General features: G+C 38.7%; 1 protein-coding gene across 5 annotated transcripts in view; it reads left to right on the forward strand.

Annotated features, from left to right (window-relative positions):
• PSEN1 (presenilin 1) overlaps positions 1 to 16,365 on the forward strand; it is a 71,899-nt gene that overhangs the window by 3,252 nt on the left and 52,282 nt on the right. For 2 of the 5 annotated variants that reach the window (XM_064292710.1, XM_064292712.1), the window contains exon 2: positions 5,786 to 5,925. The exons of 1 other annotated variant lie outside the window; for it this stretch is intronic. In XM_064292710.1, the coding sequence (XP_064148780.1) occupies positions 5,839 to 5,925 (87 nt within the window). In that variant the 5' untranslated portion in view covers positions 5,786 to 5,838. Of the gene's footprint in view, positions 1 to 4,907; positions 4,996 to 5,785; positions 5,926 to 16,365 lie in introns of all 5 variants that reach the window. 2 more of the 5 variants (XM_064292713.1, XM_064292711.1) reach the window with 2 other exon arrangements.

Genomic DNA, 16,365 nt, shown 5'->3' on the forward strand with positions numbered 1-16,365 from the left:
ACGGTATTTGCATCATTTTACCTTTATAAAATTAAAAGAAATCTAAATTCCGAAATGTGTTTAGTCCTGAAGTTTTCAGAAAAGGGATTCAAGACTTGTAAATCCTTGATTTTCACCTTCATTGCATCTTCTGAGCCCACATAGCCCTTGTTATTTAAAAACAAGTTGCCACAGTAACACTATGTAACAGACTTCCTGAAACTCAGTGGCTTAAAGCATTTATTCTCATTGAGGGCACTTCTTTAAGGTGCATGTCTTCAGATCAGCTGGGGCAACTCTGCTTTGCATGTCTCATTCTGGGGCCCAGGTTGAGAGGCAGTGGCTACGCATGGTAAGTTCATAGGGCAACAAAAGTGCAAGAAGGCAAGGCCAACTGCACAAGCATAGTTCAAGTCTCTGCTGGTGCCATGTCTGCTAAGATACCATTGACCAGAGCAGGTAGTGTGATCACGCTCAAAGGCAAGGGGTAGCAGACTGCCCACCGTAAGGCCAAAGCAAGTGACAGAGCCTAGCCCAGCATCATTGGAGAGAAGTATATTCTTCCTTTAGAAATACTGGGGGAGGGAGTGAATATTTGCTGAATAATAATAATCTAACCTAACCTAGCACAGATGGTTCCGAGAGGTGGCGTGGGAAGGAGAGGGAAAAAATCACCAAATAGAATGTATCACTATCGTTGCTCTTTTTGGCGTCTTCCACTTTGTGAATCACAGAGCCTTTTGTAGAGCTGGGGAAGGTATTTGCTCCTAGCCTGTTAAAAATCAGAGGAGTCTTTTCAGGATGTTTAGAGTTTGATTACATTTACTGTTGGATGTGAGCTTTTAAAAACTCAAATAGAGGCTCTACCAGTCCATCCGTATAATCAGAACTTGTGCGTCCTATCAAGGGAGAAGGTGTGAAAGTAACACCAACGCTGATTAAATACTTTTGTGGAAAAATAACACACTGTAAGCTCTTGAAAACTTCTTAGCATTAAAATGCAGATGCAGCAAAAAAAAAAAAAAAAAAATTCTCCTTTAGCAGTTTTCTAAGTGAAAGAGAAACTAGTCAAGTGACCAGAGACATTAAAGTAAGCCACAGGCTCTTTGGGCTGGAGAAGATCATGATGAAAAGTCTCATGAAGATATTTTTTTTTGTAGGAAAACCAAACCAAACCAAACCAAACCTGTTGCCATCGAGTCGATTCTGACTCACAGGGACCCTATAAGGCAGGGCAGAACTGCCCCATAGGGTTTCCAAGAAGTGCCTGGTGGATTCGAACTCCCGACGTTTTGGTTAGCAGTCCAACACTTACCCACTATGCCACCAGGATTTCCTGTTTTTTAGAGTACAAGTTTTGTTTGCATTTATCTCTGACAGAGAAGAAAGAAAATGGTATCAAGTAACTATACTGTATAGCAATTTGGGGGTTAATTGTTATCTTGGGATGTAGTGAGAGACAAAAATGTGCTTTTCTAATAGTGCTTCCTGGAATGGGATTTTTAATAAACTTATTTTGAGATTCTAAACTTTCCTGCTGTGATACTTTTTGACAGTGCTGATAGGTAGACATTTTCTGGTTAGACAGAATTTCCTGTTCAGCACATCTAAGCTTTGAGTTTATCTGTAGTTCTCCTGGGGCTTTTTTATTCTGTTTGTATATATTATAGTAGAAAGAAATTATAATTCCCCTCAGAGAAGGATTTCTTTTTCCTTTTATCGGATTGAGGAGCCCGGTGGTGCAGTGGTTAACCGCTTGGCTGCTAACCAAAAGGTTGGCGATTGAAATCCACTAGCCGCTCAGCGGGAGAAAAATATGGCAGTCGGCTTCTGGAAAGATTACAACGTTGGGAACCCTATGGGGCAGTTCTGCTCTGTCCTGTGGGGTCGCTATGAGTCAGAATCTACGCAACAGCCTTGGGTTTGGTTTTTATCTGATTGAGCAAGTGTCTTAAAGCAAAGGATTAATGAATGGCAGAGAATTCAAGTGTGCAGTGTCAGTCTCAGGCAGTCTTCAGCAGGTGGTCAGAGAGAAAAAACACTGAAATCTGCTTTTATCCCTGCTCCCCTCTCCCTGTGCAACTCAGGTCACATGGAAGATCCTCACTTCCCAGCTCTGTCTTGTCTTGTTCTCAGCGTTCTGCTAAGAATGTTATAAAGTCCATTGCAGTAGTGTCTTTTGCCACAGCTGTCTGAACAGTGGGCTCATTGACCTTCTCAATGCAGTCATTCATTGTTTTCAGCTGTTACTGGACCAAGATCAAATCTGGCTTTGCCTACCCCTTTCTTTGTACCAACAATGTTTGTTTGTTCACCAAGCCTGACTGCAGACCTAGCCCTGTTGCCTGCCTCAGCTTCCTTCCGTGTAAAGAGCAGCTGGTCCAGGAGCAGGGTCCTGTAGCATTGTGATCTTCAGAGCACCACAGGAATCATGAGATTTCTTTGGGTGAACTGGAAAAGAGTTGGACTGGACATCAGGCCTGGGTTCTGGAACTGACATTGTTTCTCACTTGCCATGTATCTCGCACAGGCAAATTCCTTCACCTTTCCTGAACCTTAGTTCATCGCATGTAAATACAGATACTCTTCCTTGTGGAATTGTTTTTGAGAATCAAATGGAATACAGGTAGTCCCTGACTTACGACATATTTGAGTGAGGATGAACCGAAGCACACCTAGGATAGTCTGTTTTATTTATTTAGTTTTTTGTACATCTTATCCTTGGTAATGTATTCTACATACAATGTGTCAGTATGTAATTTGCTGGTATTATTGTTCTCAGATGTTCACTTGCAGATGTTCAATGTTATGATTTATAAAGATGTTGACAATAAAAGGCAATAATAATGAAAACTAAAAAAATGAGGTATTCGACTTACGTCAGAACCAACTTACAACATAGTTTTTGGAACAGGAGCCCCGTTGTAAATCGGGGACTATTTGTAATGGATTTGAAAAGTACTTTGAAAATATATTGGGATATACCAAATTTGACCACTCTGTTACTGGTGAGTCTTAGAAGATTTGTCTGAGAAAACCCCAGTGTGATGATCAGTTTATATGGTTTCTTGGAATAGCTTAACAAATTCTATAAGCGCATAAGGCTAAAAATGGAAACTACTTAAATTAAAATGACCAGTCTCGTTACAGCTTATCCTTTTAAAAAAATAACAGTAGGACTGTATACTGGGAAAAATGCGTTGGCACTTGAGTTTTTATTTTATATTTAGAGCAGGTATTTAAGACCTCATTTGCCTCTAAGCAATGGTTTGGGTGGTAATAAAAATTGGCTGCATATACCTTAATGCTCATTGCTGTAAGCTCCAAGAGGGCAGAGGTAGAGCTTTACACGGGAGGCAGCATAGTGTAAGGTGCAAGTTGGGGCTTCTTTGCTTACTGATGTGTGACCTTGGGCAAGTTAGTTAACTTCTCAGTGCCACATCGTTTTCATCTGTAAAATGGGTAAAGTGAACATAATACACACATACCCCAAAACAAACATACATATATAAATAGATATTTAAAATCCCCTCAGTATCTTTGAGTTTTACACGTAAGTAGATAGTCAACTCTCATTTAGTGAATGAATAATCATTTTTCTTCTCATATTTTACCTGTAAATGTAATACCCTTTATTTTATTATTTATTTATGCCTGCTATTGTCCCTTTTTGTCTTCTGTCTTGATTAATTCAGCTAATACTATCTTGTTTACTTATTTTGCTTCTGAGGGATCATATGAGAATGTTAATGAGTGACTCCTAAGAGTTTTTCCATAAAAAGTAATAGAGCTGTACTTTAAATGATACGGTATGGTTTTCAGAGCAGTTGGAGGAGATAACCAGTTCCAACTGAAATGTTTTCTATTTGGTGTCTTGTAGCATTTCTGAATTATCTGATCATTTTTGCTGCACTGTTGTTAAAATTCATCTGTATAGTCAATTTTTTTTTTTTAATCTAGAAGCTTAGGTCAGAACATTGAATTCGAATTTTTACTGTACTTAGAAAATATCATTGTTCTATTGGAATCCGCCTCTTTTGGGCAAGCTAATATGTATATTGCTAAGTCTTAATTTTAGCCATTTTAAAAGACAGGATCAGTGGTATGAATAATGCTAAATAGAATTTTACTCCCACAAAAATCTTCTTGAATTTTTAATTAAAGATACAGAAATGTGCACAGATCTTAAGTGTGCACAGCTCAGTGAATTTTCATAAACTGAAATGGCTGGTACCTAGGACCTGTCAAGGAACAGAGCATTATCAGTATCCCAGAAGCTCCCCTGTACACTCTTCTAGTGAGTAACCCTCATCTAAACCCATTGCTGTCGAGTTAACTCCCACTTGAAGTGACCCTATAGGACAGAGTAGAACTGCTCCATAGGGTTTCCACAGAACAGCTGATAGATTCGAACTGTCGACCTTTTGGTTAGCAGCTGAGCTCTTAACTGCTACAGTACCAGGGTAACCATTGTCTCTATCTGTATTTTAATTCACTGTATTTTTTTTGAACAAAGTTAATTTTGTATTGTTTAGTTAATCGGGTTTTTAGTTAATATTATTTTGTATTTTCCTGAACCCATGCCATCTGACTGTGGGCTGAAGGGCAGGGGAGGAGAGACGTAGACATGTAAGATAGAAGGGAAAGCCTACCCAGCTTAAATATTTGTTGTAATATGAGTGATCCCAAATATAGATAATTAAGGGTTAATTTGAACTTGATAGCTTTACTAGAGGAAAATATTGCCTATACATTTTTTATTAAAAAAAAATCAGAATTAAAAAAAAAAAAAGATTATTTGGAGGGAAAAGGATCCTGAAGTTAAAAGGGAGAAATGAAACAGAACACTGACAAAATGTTTTTTATATAAATATTTATGTACACAGTAATGTTTTAGGTACTGCTTATTAATGAGAATACCCCTTTAGGTATGCAAACAGATGTTTTTCAACCATGTTTTTGAAGACTATGAAAAGGAAAGTTGAAATTTTGAAGAATTGGCTGGTGGAAATTAAGGTAGACAGACAAATTGCAATGCCCTCTCCCCCCAGCATGAACTCTGGGAGACAGTGATGTGTGTAAATGAGGATGTGGCAAAATGCAAAGGAGAAGCCCGAGGTTGGGTTCAGCCATTCTTGCCATGGCTCTGCCTAGCTAGTCGAATGATCTTAAGCAAGTCACCAAAATTCTCTGAGCCCCTTCTGCTTTTGTGCAATAGATTAATTACCTGTTCTCCCTGCCTTGGGACATTGTGGTAAGGGTAAAATGAGATAATAGAATGAATTTTGCAAAATTAAAAGTACTACACAAATAATTTTATGGAGATATAAAAATTAGGTTTGATTGGTCAGTATAGAAAAAGAAATGATGATGAGGACATTCCGTAAGATCATTCAGCTCCCTTTGCTCTGAATCTGCTGTCAGTATCTTTGTGATGGAAACTAATAGCTTTCCAAGTACACCTTTTCACTGCAAAAGAGTTACCTTCAGCTGACAGTAAATTTGTCAGTCCGAGGTCATGGTAAATTAATACATTTCTGGTTTACAAATTGATCTTCTAAGGATTTGATTGGTGTGACTAGATTTACTAGAATTTGACCAACTCCGGATGACCTGGTAAAATCCTATTTCAGACATAATCTGAGAAACCTGCAAATGACAGCAGGCCAGGAGGTCCTTAGAAAACTTGGCTTGAAGGAGAACACAGGAAAGGGTTGTTTTTGCTGAACGTAATTTATGAGAGCATTTAAAAATGAAGTATAATCATAATACACAAAGGATTGTATTTTTTTTTTTCCCTTTTCAGAACCCCAAGAGGCTTTGTGTTCTGTGAAAAAGTATTTCTATACGATTGCTCCAATGACAGAGTTACCTGCACCCTTGTCCTACTTCCAGAATGCACAGATGTCCGAGGACAACCACCTGAGCAATACTGTACGTAGCCAGGTACAGTGTCAGCCTCTGAAACTGCCCTGGGCAGACTGGGGTACCGTTACCATCCCCTCTCATCTCCAAGAGAGGCTGAGGGGCTGAGCAGGCTTCCTTTACTTCACCAAACTTACGTATTTGTTAAACTTCAACTGAGGGCAAAGCATCGTACCCTTTTGTGCCACAAATACAAGGCTGTTTAACACATGGTTATTGATACAGTTCCTCTTGGCTCAGATATTTCCTCACATGAAGCCTTTTCTACTTTCCCTGAGCATACAGCACCTCATAGTTCCACATTGTTATTTTACCTGTCTTGTTCTTACTTATTTTCAGGGCAGAATAATCATCTTTTTTTTTTCCTTTTTATCCAAGTATAACATACATATATTTTATTTACTTTTATTTTTTCAGTACCTAGCTCAGTTCCTGACAGCGCTTAGTAAATGTTCCTTGACAGAGTGAGTGCACAACAATGAATGCAAGACCATGTAGAAGTCCTAAAAGAGTTCAGCAGAGGGAATCTGGAAAGGGGTGTACCATATTTTTACACAAATAAAGCACGCCTTTTGTGTTTGTTTGCCAACCGCTCCCTCCCGCTTCAGGGTATTTTCACAAGTGCCACTATGCCAATTTTTTTTTTACATGTTGCTGTAAAAAATATCAGCATAGTGCGCTTATGAAAATGCCTTGCAGGGGGAGGGCACGTTTGGCAAACAAACATAGAAGGTGTGCGTTATTTGCGTAAAAATACAGTAATCTGTGGCATGGGACACAGAGACTCTTCATAAGTCACACAGGTTGAATCTGGGCCTACTGCCCTGTGAGCTAATCATTATAGATTGAATCCAGACTTCACAGGTGAAACCTGTGAGATGGCTAGAGAATTGGTAGAATTTTTAGAGGTGGAGCCAGAATAGAGGAAAACACAAAGCCAAATAGAAGCTTTGAAGGCAGCAATGCAGAGAGGTCAGACTTCCTGTATTAGAACCAGAGGACAGGGCTAGGAAGAGTGGTGGAAGCTACCAGGGAACGGGTCCTGGTTCAGTAAAAAGAATTTCTCGCAATTACAGTACATCTAAAAGAGCATGGGCTGCCTTAGGGACTAGTATGTGCTTGTCACTAAAAGCAGTCACAGTAGGTTGGAAGACCACGAGCCAGATCTGCTGAGGGTTACTCCATGGAATGAAAACTTGAACTAGAGCAATAGATGACCTGGAAGTTCCCTTTGCACTCCAGAGATTTAGGATTCCAATTAAGGGCCAAAATGTAGGGGTTGGGGGGAAAACCTCGCAAAGTAGACGCTGAAGGATAGGTAGAATTAGAGCAAACTGTGGATGTCATTACAGAAAAACTAACATGAATGGAGGAAGGATTTTCTTAAAATATGAATTGACAGGGAGGCCATCCCTGCAGATATGTCAACAGCGGCAGATCACACTGTATTACTTGGACATTTTTAATCAAGTTAAAATGAGTATCAGCGGAAGTCCCAAACAGGAACACAACCTGTGAAAGGGTAGGATGTAACCTGTGGGGGCGGGGGGAGGGGCTGTTCCACCTTGCGTCTTGGTACTTGGTGGTTAGTCACCGTGAACTCTGGTCAATTCCCACTCATGGTGACTTGGTTGTTAAGGGGTGTTAAAGATAGATTTTGCAGCCACCTATTTGCTCCTCTATTATGCATCAGCAGCATGATTTTCTTTTAGCTGTTCCTTGAGAATAGCTTTTTGAAAAGTTAGGATAGGGTCAGATTATGAAGTTCTTTGGTAAGGGGTATGAAAGTTTGAATTCTGGAAGCTTTGTATTCATTTTTAAACTGCTACTTTAGGGGAAGGAGAGTGGGAACAGAAATAGACTTAGGCAGGTCCCTGGGTGCCCCCGTCCTTAACCAGAGCACTTCTCATTTTTTTGTTTTACGTCTTCTGAGGGTCACTTGGAAACCCTGGTGGCGTAGTGGTTAAGTGCTACAGCTGCTAACCAAAAGATCAGCAGTTTGAGTCCACCAGGTGCTCCTTGGAAACTCTATGGGACAGTTCTGCTCTGTCCTGTAGGGTCACTATGAGTTGGAATTCACTCAACGGCTATGGGTTTGGTTTTTTTTTTTTTTTTGGTTTTGATGGGCCCCTTTGAACAAAGGGAAACACTGGTGACATAGTGATTAAGAGCCATGGCTGCTAACCAAAAGGTCGGCAGTTCAAATCTACCAGGCACTCCTTGGAAACCCTATGGGGCAGCTCTACTCTGTCCTATAGTGTTGCTGAGTCAGAATCAACTGGATGGCAACTCAGTGGGTTTTGAACAAAGGATTCTGCAGCTAAAAAGTTTTAGGAAAAAAAACACCATGTTATGTCACTCATCTGTTCAAAATTCTCCTAAAGGTCCCATCTCAGTGAGAATAAAATCTGGTCTAAGAAGTTTTATCTCATACCCCCACCATTCTGATCTCATTTCTTACCACCTTGCCCGTCACTGCTTCCTCAGTTCTGCCTCTGGGCACTCTTTGTCTTTCTCTTCTGCCAGATGACTCCGTTTTTCACTTCCTTCACATGTGGGCTCATGAGTGACCTTATCAGTGAGGCCTTCTCTATACAAAATAGAAGCTCTGCTCAGCTTCCCTCCCCCACCACCGTACCCTCTCTGTCCCCTTACTGTGCTTTACTTGTGTGTAGCACTTGTCAGTACTTCTAGCACATGTATATTTTTGACTTGTTTATCTGCCTTTCCCTACTGTGTGTGCCTTAGTTCTCTAGTGCAGCTATAACAGAAGTATCACCGCTGGGTGGCTTAAACAAACAAATTTATTCTCTCACAATTTAGGAGGCTAGAAGTCTGAATTCAGGGCACTGGCTCCAGGGGAAGGCTTTTTTCTCTGTCTGCCCTAGAGGAAGGTCCTTATCTCTTTTCAGCTACTGTTCCTCGGTTCCTTGGCAATCTTTATGTGGGAAGACATCTGTCTTCCCCGCTGTCTGCTTACTTCTGTCTGCCTGATCTGCTTGTTTCATATCTCAAAAGTGGTTGGCTTAAAACACACCCTACTCTGATATGTCCTCATGAACACAACAAAGAAAACCCTATTCCCAAATGGGATTACATTCAGGGGTATAGGAGTTAGGATTCCAACACAGATTTAGAGAGCGGACAGATCATTCCATAACAGCATGTAAGCTGCTTGAGGCAAGGGACATTACTGCTGTATGCCCAGCACCAAGAACAGCACTCTGCACTGTATGTAGTGTGATGAGCTTTATGTTGTTAATGTAGGTTTTTACATCCTTCACACTCAGATTTTGTGAGGCTTTCATGGTATTTTAAGTTAAAACAAAGGGTGCTATAGAAGAGGTACAGTTGACACAGGATTTTTGTTGATAATTACATGTGTTCATGGTTTGGTTTCAGCAAGTTTTAGTGCTGTTGTTCTCAGTGGTGCCTTCCAGATCAATTAGGGCAGCACTGTCTGGAAAATCAGGTTTGACTCCTCTGTTTAGTTTTGATGCTGCTATTAATAATATGATGTCACATAAATTTATCTTTTGTTTAACTCCTTAAAAACGCCTTCTGCGACTTATAAAGATCTTCTGTATATGTTCTCATTTAAACTTTTCAGTTAGTCTGGAGTGGGTATTACTCCTGTTTTACAGTTCAAATACTTGTCTGAGATCACATAGAAAATTAAATGACAGACCTGGAACTTGGCTTTGTAGTTCCAAATTTATGCCCCTATGTTCTTTCTATTCTTCTAGCTATCGCTTACCTCAGAAAAGTGCGATAAAATGAGGGGGGAAAAATGCTGAAAGGAGATGATGTATGAAAAAATTCCGGATAAGAAAAATACTAAGTCTGTGCATTCATTTTGCACTGATACACATATAAAACCCCCAAAGAGAGAAATAATGTCATTGTTAAGTTAGCTATAAAGAACCCGTTGTGTATGTTCTGGCTGGTCGTAGAAAACTGGGAGTAGATGCTGATTTAAATTGGACATAGATGGCTTTTTCTGGATTAATTGAAAGCAGCTCTTGTATTTCAGTTCTTCAAAAGTGGCTTTTTTAAATACAAAGTACACTAAGACAAGCCTCCGCAGGCATGAAAAATCCTTATCAGGCTTGTTTCTTCTTCTTTAGGTCAGTGGCTAGCTTAGAGGAATCACAAAGTTTCGATCATTCTGCACTAGTAAAAGGAAACTAACCTTTGAGTATCTTCATTGTGCTAGACTCTGTGCTAGATACTGTCACCAACATGTCATTTTAAGGCCTTATATGTTGGGGGCACTCACCATAAATGAATGAGGAGATTTTCCTCCTTTGAATAGCTAGTCTGTTAAAGTGCCTGTCTGTATTAATACTTCCCCTGGAGTATGCAGACAAGTTAATTTACCTTACCTGTTTCAAAAGGAAAAGAAAAAGTCATTAAAAAAAAATATTTTTAAAACCGTAAAGAGACTCAGTAACTCCTTACAGACTCTCCAGATAAAATCAGCATAAGGAAGTAGATCTCCTATTCCCTTCTCATACTCGGTATCTTCCTTCAAGGCCAGGAGCATCCCTAGCCTTGAACACATATCATGGAACAGTCCTTTGAGTTTGGGAAGGAGCAGACGTTGAGAACTGCCCAGAAAGCACTGAAGAATTTGCTTTTAGGGATTGCGATTATGAGTAACTTAAAAATAGGCACCCTCAAAGGGAGAAATTAACTTTAATCCAGTTGTCATTTGAAGCAGCTTTGTGTAGGTTTAGCTAATTCACTTAATGTCTTAGTACCTCATTTTCCTCATCTATAAAATTAGGTGATTCACTAGATCATCTCTAAGTTCTCTTTCAGCTCAGAAGTTGGGGTGGCCAACTGTCCCTGTTTATTCCGGCCTGAGGGGTTTATGCAATGCAAGGCAGCCAGTTTACAGCTGGGACAATCCTGAACAAATATGGATGAGTTGGTCACCTTACCAGAAGTATAATGAGCTTGAAATCATTTTGGGTCTGACCAGCCAAGTCTTAAATTCAATTTGTTAACTTTATGTGTAACTTCATGTACTTTAAAACGTTCTGATGTTAGTGTTCAAGTAGAAGATAACATTTAAAACATGTTTTTTATGGAGCCCTGGTGGTACAGTGGTTAAGTACTTGGCTGCTAATCAAAGTATCAGTAGTTCGAATCCACCAGCTATTCCCTGGGAACCATATGGGGCAGTTCTACTCTGTCTGTAGGGTCACTATGAGTTAGAATGAACGACAATGGCTTGGGTTTGGTTTTTTGGTTTGTTCCAAAGGTAAAATGTTATCCTTAGTTCCATTTCCTCAATCCTTAGCAGATACAACGCTACTGTAGCCCAGAAAATAATTCTTACTTTTTTGGGATGCTACGTATGTGCTACGGCTGCTAACCAAAAGGTCAGCAATTCGAATCCACCAGGCGCTCCTTGGAAACTCCATGGGGCAGTTCTGCTCTAGGGTCGCTACAAGTCGGAATCGACTCAACGGCACTGGGTTTGGTTTTGGTTTTTATGTATAATCTCATTCACAGTGAAGGGATTTAAAGTTTGATGAAAGTAGTCAGAGAGCTGAAAAGTGTTTTTTTTTTTAATACAGGTATTTTCTTAAATTTTTATGATGCAATATAGTAAGCATATACAGAAAAGTATGGCAAATAATATAATGAGCACCCATGGACCTACACCCAACTTTTAAGAACTTTAACATCTTGAATTATTTGCTGCGTGTATACCCTTTTATTTTCAAAGTTTTTGCAGTAAGCTTTTTCTGTTTCTATTGTATATTAATCCTACAACTAAACACAACAAAAATTTAATTTGGAAACGGAAGTTATATACCAAAAAAATTTGCAGATAAAATTGAAGCCTCTTGTCCATTCCCCTTCCTCTTTTCTCTGGATAGTAGTTACGATCCTGAATTTTGGGGGTTATCATTCTTGTACAGATTTATATGCTTACTGTAAATATGTACATAAACAATATATAGTATATAGCATTACTATATAGTACAGTAAAACCTGCGAAAGTTGGAACCTGGGTAAGGTGGAAACCTGTCAGAAAAGGAAAACTCAAACATTTTCACTGATAGGGAGCGATAGAATAGTGGTAGGACTGCACCCTGTTAAAGGTGGAAGATTTATGAGACCTGGGAAAACACGGTGGTCCAGTTGAGTTCCAGCTCTAGCAGGTTTCACTATATTAATGTGATCTGATGTGGTCATCCCCCATTTTTGCGTAACGCCAATTTTCTCATAACAACCTGGTCTTTGGAACCTTACCATGTCAATAAGTGAGGAGTGGGTGTACAATGAAAATAACATACCACTTCAAAGCCATCAAATTGTCATGTAGTAAGTCAGACAATACTAAGAACTCACAGGATGTAAAGCAATGGAAACCATCACAATACTGTTGATGTGTGACAACTTTGGAGAACATACTAGCAATCTCTAATATAATTTAAGATCCACACACTCAATCATAGGTGGTAGAAAGGTTAACACATTCAGCTGTGGTTTTTAAACTTTGGTGTGTGTCGGAATCCTTTGTTAAAACAAATTCTCTGACCCCACCCTCCACAGTCCTAGTTCTGTAGGTCTCGGGTAGGGCCAGATAATTTGCATTTTTGATCAGTTCCCGGGTCATACCAGTGCTTCTGGTCCAGGGGCCATACTTTGAGCACCACTGTATTTCAGTAAAGAAAGGGAAAGTGACATTAGAGAAAAAAATTATTAGATTTATTGCAGGAAACCCTGGTGGTGTAGTGGTTAAGTGCTATGGCTGCTAACCGAAAAGTTGGCAGTTCGAATGCACCTGGCATTCCTTGGAAACTCTATGGGGCAGTTTTACTCTGCCCTATAGGGTTGCAGTTCTACTGTGTCCTATAGGGTCGCTATGAGTCAGAATCAACTCTATGGCAGTGAGATTTGGTTTTTGGGTTTCTTTCAGCCGGAATCAATTGACTGCAGCAGATTTTTGTTTGTTCCTTTTGGTATTATCATAAGCATTGGTTTATTCTGACCCAAATTTCTAGTCCTTAAGGAAAGAAATTGTCAACAGCCTTTTGATTTAGAATAGAAAATAATCAGTCATTTGTTAACTAAAAAGAAACCTTAAAGTAGCAATTCATTGACAGACCTATAGTGGTTCTCTTTATAAAGCAATTACTGGAGAACATTTATGTAAATACATCACCATCAGCTGCTAAATTTACATTAAAACGAGTCTGGTCTTTATGAATAAAGGCTATCTGCAATATCTTTTCTGAATACAAAGCCATAAAGTACAAAGAACTTTGTTAGCAAATCATAAGCTGACAGAACTAACTTCTTCGTTTTCTGGAGAGGATGATGGTTCACTTTTTAAGAGTAAGAAATCCTATAAAATTAAAATAAACAGAAAGTAAATGTATAAACTATTTAAAGTGCCGTTTAAGTACTTGGGACCTTTAGGAGAAAAAAAATAAATGAAAGTAGTTATCGAAATTTAAACTGAATTGGGTCCAAGGGCCCAGTCAGCCTTTGACAATTTGATTGTACTGAGTGAATTTGTTTTCCCAGTTATGTCAAAGAGAAGGGAGGAGAAAAGAACTTAAAATCTCAATGGCCTCCAGAACATGTTTGCCTTTGCATGAGAGTAAAGTCAGAAATCTTTTGCATCTTAATAATTTGTTAAGAAACTCTGTATTCAAGCCTAACACAACAGCTCCGTAAATGTTAAATATTATCTAACTGTGTCAGCTGTTCAGGGAAATGGCAGCCTTCCTTGACCGTTGAGTAGTGGTTACACTTACAAAGTTTGGGCAGATGCCGGCTAGAATTCTGTGTTCTATTGGAAACTTATTGCGTATGATTAGTAAATGTTTTCAGGATTTCCACAGAACTTGCCAGTTCTTCAGTTAAACCACTACTCTAGTTCTTTGTACAGTGCAGGCTTAGGAGCCTTACATTTCTAATTGTAGAAGTCCAAACAATATCCATAAAATCTTACAGGGTTGATACATTTTCATATAAATAAATGTTCATTTTAAATAAGTAAATAATATGTAGGCTATAAATACAGCAACATAATGGAATATACTGTGACTAAATGTCAACATAATGGAATACATGTTGACTGTTATCACATGGAAGTATATGCATGTAATAGCATTAAGTGAAAAAATAGAACACAATAACTATATACCTATGTGTATATGTTGAGAAACATTAGGAAAAAAATTGGGATCTTGTAAAAATAAGTTTTTCTTTTCCTTGTAAAATCACCTAAGTTCTTATTCAGCAGCACAAAACGAAAAACTCAAGTGTGGAAAAGATTTCCACTAGCAAAGTAAAACAAACTGGAGCAAAAGTTTGAAATGCATAATGACAGTTATAACCTAATATACAAAGAGTTCTTACAAAGTAATAAGGAACGCAAGCAGCTCACTAAAAACCTTGGCAAAGGATATAAACAGGTAGTTCACAGATGAGAAATTGAAATGGCAACAAATATATGAAAAGACAGTCAGCCTCACTAATAATCAGATGTAGAAATTAAAACAGTGTCTCATCTTTCACTATCAGTGAGCAAAGGTTGATACCCATTACTATTGAAGGTATGGGAAATAATTATTCTCATATGCTGCTGGTGGGAGTTAAATTAGTATTTATTTGGAGACAGCTTTACAATTAAATCTACAGATACACATGCCTTTTGGAGTCAGTTTGGCAGTTAAATCTAAAAACACACACCTTTTGACTTAGCATGCTCACTTCTCGAAATTTATTCTACAGAAACATTGCCATAAGAGTGCCAAGAAATACAGATAAGAATTCTTATGGAAGCATTATTTATAGCAGAATTTGGAGATAACCTCAGTCTTCATTATGGGACGTTAGTTAATGATGGTTTACTCATGCAGTGGGACACTGGAAGAGGCAGCAGGGCAAGGTCATGGTTAACAGTAGGGGCTCTGGGGCAGCCCGTCTGAATTCTAATAACTCTGCTCCAGAAATACTTAGCTCGGTAGATCTTTGGCAAATTATCTGGCCTCTCTAAACTTCGGTTTCTTTGTATGTAAAACGAAGTTAACAAACTAGGAGTTTTATTAGGATTAAATGAAATAACCCACCGGAAGAACTCAGCATACTGTCCGGCACATAATAGGTCAATAAGTATTAGTAATTATTATCATAATTGTCATTATTATTACTATGCTACTGTTGTATTTAAAGATTGAGGTGTATTTATATGTATCAGCTTAGAAAAATACCTGATGTATTATTAACTGATAAAAGCAAATTGCAGAACATGGTTTAAAATTTTTTTTAAGTACATCAGATTGTTCCCCATGTTCAAATTGGTGGGGTAGAAGAGTTTGGGGGCTAATTACTTTCTGTGTCACAAACTTTTGTTTATAATATTTCTTTTAATTATAAAAATAAACATAAAAAAAGGCAAAAAAGGTTAAAAATAAAAACAGGCAGGCACTACATTGTACTGAGAATACACCCACAATTTTTGCTGCTTGAGAAATACACTTCCTGCTTGAGGATACACAGGCATCGGGTTGCTGGACCTGTTACTGCATCAGGTTCTGAAGCAGGGAAAAGGGAGAAAGAATTAAATTGAAGCCCCTGACTCAATGCTGCAGGAACTCTGGGGAATCTGGCTTCATAGGAACTTACTTTCCACATACTAGCCACTTCCTGTAGGACCCCACCCTCCATGAAACTTACAACATTTGTAGAGTGAGTAATCCTTTGTTCTGCCACTGTCATGAAATTATTCATAGTAGCTTCAACACTGGTTTTTCATATCCTAAAAGATAGCCTTTAAGTTCTTTTAGAAGCATATACTATTTATGAAGGAAATGATATATCTGAGATTTGCCTCAAAATAATGCAGGAATGGGAGAAATGAGTGGGGAAATAGATCAAACAAGATTAGCCATTAGTTGATAATTACTGAAGCTGTGTGACATGGACATAAACCAAAACACCAAACCCATTGCTGTCGAGTTGATTCTGACTCAGCAACCCTCTAGGACAGAGAATAACTGCCCCACAGGGTTTCCAAGCCTGTAATCTCTACAGAAGCAGATTGCCACATCTTTTCTCCTGCAGAGCACCTGGTGGGTTTGAACCTCTGACCTTTAGGTTAGCAACCGAGCGCTTAACCGCTGTGCCACCAGGATCCTTAATGTGAACATAGGGCCTCATTATACTCTTCAGATTGTGTTTGAACTTTTTCTGCAATAAATTATCTTACAAATGATGCTGTGCTTAAATCATCATTCTAGTATCTAGCTATGAAGAGTTTTCCTTTTGGAAATCCCTCAGTACTAACGTTATCTTCCTCTCATTTGATGCCTTTCAAAACACTTACATACTTCTTTGAGAAAAGACTCTTCATTCTTTTAAGAAGCTTTATTGAGATATAATTGACACACAATAAACTACATATTTAAAGAGTACAATTGATAAGTT

The sequence above is a fragment of the Loxodonta africana genome, chromosome 10, assembly GCF_030014295.1.
Source record: "Loxodonta africana isolate mLoxAfr1 chromosome 10, mLoxAfr1.hap2, whole genome shotgun sequence".
Lineage (NCBI taxonomy): Eukaryota > Metazoa > Chordata > Mammalia > Proboscidea > Elephantidae > Loxodonta > Loxodonta africana.